The 5000-nt window shown below is 44.5% G+C and overlaps 1 protein-coding gene across 2 annotated transcripts in view; it reads right to left on the reverse strand.

The window, feature by feature from the left end:
* ddhd1a (DDHD domain containing 1a) overlaps window positions 1-5000 on the reverse strand; it is a 48601-nt gene that overhangs the window by 7417 nt on the left and 36184 nt on the right. For both annotated transcript variants that reach the window (XM_076295592.1, XM_076295591.1), the window contains one exon: window positions 3568-3740. In XM_076295592.1, the coding sequence (XP_076151707.1) occupies window positions 3568-3740 (173 nt within the window). The remainder of the gene's footprint in view (window positions 1-3567; window positions 3741-5000) is intronic.

Raw genomic sequence — 5000 nt, forward strand, 5'->3', positions numbered from 1 at the left:
TATTACAAATCAAAGCACATTTGTGTTTAAAACAAGCAAATGTGGCTGTCAATTTGTCTTGATAAGAAGTCTTATAATAATATGTTTTTAAAGTTTCAATCATGATATATTTATCATATATTTATCATTTTATTTAATTTCATAAAACAAAAACAAAAAAGTGCTTTTCTCTTTCTACTTTCTCTTTCCTGCAACTGTTGGGTTCCCAAAGAACACCAAAGAGCCCTTTTGAATGTCCATATGAAAGTGCTCTCTGATATTTATTCAGAATTCTGTATTTATTTCAAAGTCTTTGAACTGTGTTGTCTTTCGCTCTGGAGAATATCTGTTGTACTTTTATACGTTTATAGATGTGCAGTGTTTTTGCACTAAACGTTTTTTGTATTCTGATGTGCAGTGCTTTTATCAAACACTTCATGTGACTTAGTCATGTGTCATGTGACTTAGTTCACCAGGTGGCCATTTGCGTGCTCATAGGCTGCTAGCCATGTGATCACCTTGAATTGAATTGTGGAGAGAACCCAAAGGCCACCACTTTGTCAGGCATCAAGCCGAAGTGTGCAAGCATTTTTAAAAAAACATAAAGCCACGTGAGAATGAAGGCTTTTTATTTAATTCTCATGAGGGCCTCAGACTTTGGATCGAGTCCCAGCAACTTCTTGGATCCCTAACTGAAGAGCATCAGAGGAACAGCCAGTCCTTTACTCCATAGACATATACACTAGATGTCGCCTTGACTACTGCCGTTCATTGCAACGAATGCGTCAATCGAGACGCCATCTTGCTTCAGTGATCCACTCCTCTATAATGCATTAGTGTCAATCTGGGCAAAGATCTAGCGAAAATAAAATCACCATAAATCGTCAAAATCTCAAGCAATTATCTAGTTTTTTGGGTTGTTCCAACTGACAGGCATGTATTTATGGTTGAGTCTAGAGAAAACTAAGCTTAGGACGTTAATAAAGATACATTTTACCCGTCTAGCCCCATAGACTCCCATTCATTCTGCACTAGCTAGCGGCGGCCCCTAGAGGAACAATGAGTAAACTGCAACCAGGTTCGATACAATGAAAGTAAACAGGCTCTTCTAGACAGGCTCTGGTTGAGGCCACATACCCCTCGTCTCGTTTACTCATGTAAGTTGTAATCTCACCAGAAGTTGCTGTAGATCTGTAGAACATTTACCTCTGCTACTACATAGGCTACGCCAGTCGTTACTTTTATAATCATGGGTCAGTGCCATGGGCAAACGAGATGTAGCTGAATTCATAAATGACAAAGCCATGAGAAAGGTGATTTTCTTACGTTTCAACCACAAAGAAGCCGATCTGCCATCATTGTGAGAAGTTCCCAAATTTGTCGCTAATCGCTAAAAAGGTTTTCTATCGCTGGGGATGGCCAAACGTCGCTAAATAGGTAACGCTGACAATACAGGAGAACTAGTTTAGCGCTTCAGATCCCTGTACAAAGATGGCGGCGGTGTTGACGCATGCTGAGAAGCAGAAGGCGACATCTAGTGTATATATCTATGCCTTTACTCTAGCAGCACTCCTTACAATTAGTTTTTAGCACTTTCGAATACTTGATCTTTTGAGCACCAGAGGAACAGCCAGTCTTTTACCCTGGAATTCCCTTGCAATTAATTTGTAGCACTTTTGAATACTTGATCTTTTGAACTTCCAAGCGCTTTAGACTCTTTCTTCGTTAAGACACCACTGAGCATGTTTAACATCGATGGGAAACTGTGCCGATTGGGCTGTTGGTGGGTTTGGCATGCCTCTTGTGGTAGTTAGCTGGCTAATTAGCGGAACTGACTCTTACAGGAAACCTGGTCTTCAAACCAACAGATCTTAATGAAGATATGCAAAAATCTTGGGGAAAAAAGGCACTTGTCTGTAGAAAAGGTTTAAAATGCCTTTATTCTAATAGGCAAATCTACATGATTAAACCTTCTTCAGGAAACCAAAGAAAGTTAGATGCTGAAGTTCTGTTTTTTAATCAATCAAATAAATAGTGGCAGCCAGGCAGCTACAGCGCTACACTCTGGGGGCATTTATGTGAGCCCTCATGTTTATGCCCCCCTGTAGCGCTGAAGCTGCCTGGCCGCTTTAGCTGTTGGAACTAGAAACTCGAGCTAGGTAGAACAGATTGTTTTTGCCGTTTCTTTCATACCGACAGTACTCGGTGACATTGAGAAACGGAGATCTATGTGAAATATCGCAGGATTTATCCTTTAAAATAAAGGCATTTTAACCTTTTGCGCAGACAAGTACTTTGGTTTTCTTCAAGATAGTTTCAAGAAGCTCTTCTGATCTACAGTTTATCTTAACTGGTAATCAAGATAATTGTAGGACCCAGGAACACAACAGTACTTTGCTGAAGTTAACTGGCCAAGTGTGAAATCCCTCACAAATTCCTGTCCTGCTGTGGATTCTAGAGAACCGAGAGAAAATCTCAAGCACCCAGATAAAGTGGAGAACATGTGGGTTCCACACAGACCACCACAGCAGAACTTGGAACACAGCAAAGCACTGGGCAGCACAGAGAAGAACACTGCATTATGGGATAGATCACCATTCCTGCACACGGAGGCTTCAGTCTCACAGAGGGACGGACAGCTTGGCTACTGCTCCACTGATTGACCAGCTCCTGAAACCAGTACTGTGACTGCACTGCCAGTCAAACAGCGATCATGCAATCAGGCCCAACAACACTTCAACACAGGGCCTGATTTAGTAGAACAACTCAAAGGTTTAACCGGCACTCTAGAGCACCAGCTATCAAGGAGAGGTTTGGTTCACAATCACTTCCTTCATCAAACCGGTTTATACCAGACTATGACAGTGGCTGTTTCTGGACAGCTCTGGATATGGCATGATGCTAGCAGTCTGTGGTGCACCTCCTAAAGACTTCCACATGATGGCAGTACGGTGCACCTCCTAAAGACTTCCACATGATGGCAGTACGGTGCACCTCCTAAAGACTTCCACATGATGGCAGTACTGATCCGCAGCTCTGCCACTTCCCAGAAGCCTCTGAAGCGGAGCACGAGACCCTGCTGCTCTCCCCGAGCGGTTACTACTGTGTGAAAAAATCACTCCAAGGGCACCAGGACATAACAGCTGCCACTTAACACTCCTTAGAAATGACTCTGGAATAAATACTCTCAGTTCATCAACCGTCTATGCTGTCATCACGTAGAAGGAAAACAATTATGCAAGAAACAAAACATTCCCTTTTGACTTTGTTAATGTGTGAGTACATACTCACACATGGATTCATGCGTTTCCACCCGACCAACCAAGACACACAGATCCACACACACATGCTTGTGCGCACATGTACATATAGAAAGATACATGAACATACATACAAACAACAGGAAGGCTGTTGCAAGCAAGACTCTTGACTCCAGATTCTCTGCTCCTCGAGTCAAGAGCAGCTGTGCCACAGAGACCCCTGGTGGTGAAAGTGTGAATGTCAGCACATTGGCTGGTCAATTATCTGCCTGGGCAATAATTTGCCATTTTTGGGGGGCACACTCCAGCGGTGGACGTCAGGCCTTACCCATGATGCCCGCCTTGCCCAGGTTGGTGATGGACTCGCCGTAGTGGCGTCGTGGCATCACCGGAGAGGTGCTGGGGCTCGGGATGCTCTCCGTGTCCGACACAGAGTCCTTCATCGGGTTGAGGAAGGTGATGCGCATCTCATCATAAGGGGTGGGGTTGGTGGTGTTACACCTGTACAAACACAACAAACACAAACAACAACCCATCACGTGAGATACAGCGCATTCACGTGAGATACAACCCATCACGTGAGATACAGCGCATTCACGTGAGATACAACCCATCACGTGAGATACAGCGCATTCACGTGAGATACAACCCATCACGTGAGATACAGCGCATTCACGTGAGATACAACCCATCACGTGAGATACAGCGCATTCACGTGAGATACAACCCATCACGTGAGATACAGCGCATTCACGTGAGATACAACCCATCACGTGAGATACAGCCCATTCCGGAAGCATTCAGACATTCTCTTCTTTTTCTTTTTTGTTTCACTTATTGCAGTTTTTCAGCTTTGTTTTTTTTGTAAAAATAAATTTGCAAACACTTCAAAAATCCGTTTTTTGCTTTGCCATTGATCAAGGGGTGCGGAGAGTGGATTGGGGATGGGGGGAGAGTGGATTGGGGATGGGGGGGTTCAAAAAGGGCAAAGGGTCTTTCTGAACACAACGTCAGCTGCCTGCCTCAGCTGCTCTGTTTGGGTCTCCCTGCGTCACCATCGCTATGTGGTCAAACGTCCAGAAATCAAAACAGCCCTCGGCCCCCCCGATCAGTCCTGAGTAATGCAAGATGTGAGGCCCTGATTGTGTCAGGATGTGCCTCCATTTGTTTAGAAAACACACTGGACACACTGATTCAGGCTCCGGGCTCAGGAATGCGGAGATGAGGGTATAAATAGGCCGTATAGAGATTATAAATAGGGAGTCAGAGGAGACAAAACCAACAAGTGCACTGTGCGATTAGTAGGAGCTTTAGGAGAGATATAGGGTTGCTATGGCGAGCGGCTTACGGTTGCTGTTGATATGATAACGGTTGATGTGGTTTATAGGTGAAAGAACCTGAGGTAACTCTAGAGCAACTGTAGCAGTCTATTGGTCCTTTTCCTCATCAAACATAACATCACTAACATCAGAAAAGTTTTTAGTCCTGAGGTATTGTTGGAGTGTTCGGGGAGTTTTTAGTCCTGAGGTATTGTTGCTGTGTTCGGTTTGGTCTAGGCTCGGTCACTAGGCGTCCTGATTTCATTAGTCCTGAGGTATTGTTGCTGTGTTCGGTCACTAGGCGTCCTGAGGTATTGTTGCTGTGTTCGGTCACTAGGCGTCCTGAGGTATTGTTGCTGTGTTCGGTCACTAGGCGTCCTGAGGTATTGTTGGAGTGTTCGGTCACTAGGCGTCCTGAGGTATTGCTGGAGTGTTCGGTCAC

Source organism: Alosa pseudoharengus, unplaced genomic scaffold (assembly GCF_046254945.1).
Source record: "Alosa pseudoharengus isolate Yale_2024_CS ecotype anadromous, Long Island Sound unplaced genomic scaffold, YU_APseudo_1.1 YU_APseudo_1.1_scf_2, whole genome shotgun sequence".
NCBI classification, from domain to species: Eukaryota; Metazoa; Chordata; class Actinopteri; order Clupeiformes; family Clupeidae; genus Alosa; species Alosa pseudoharengus.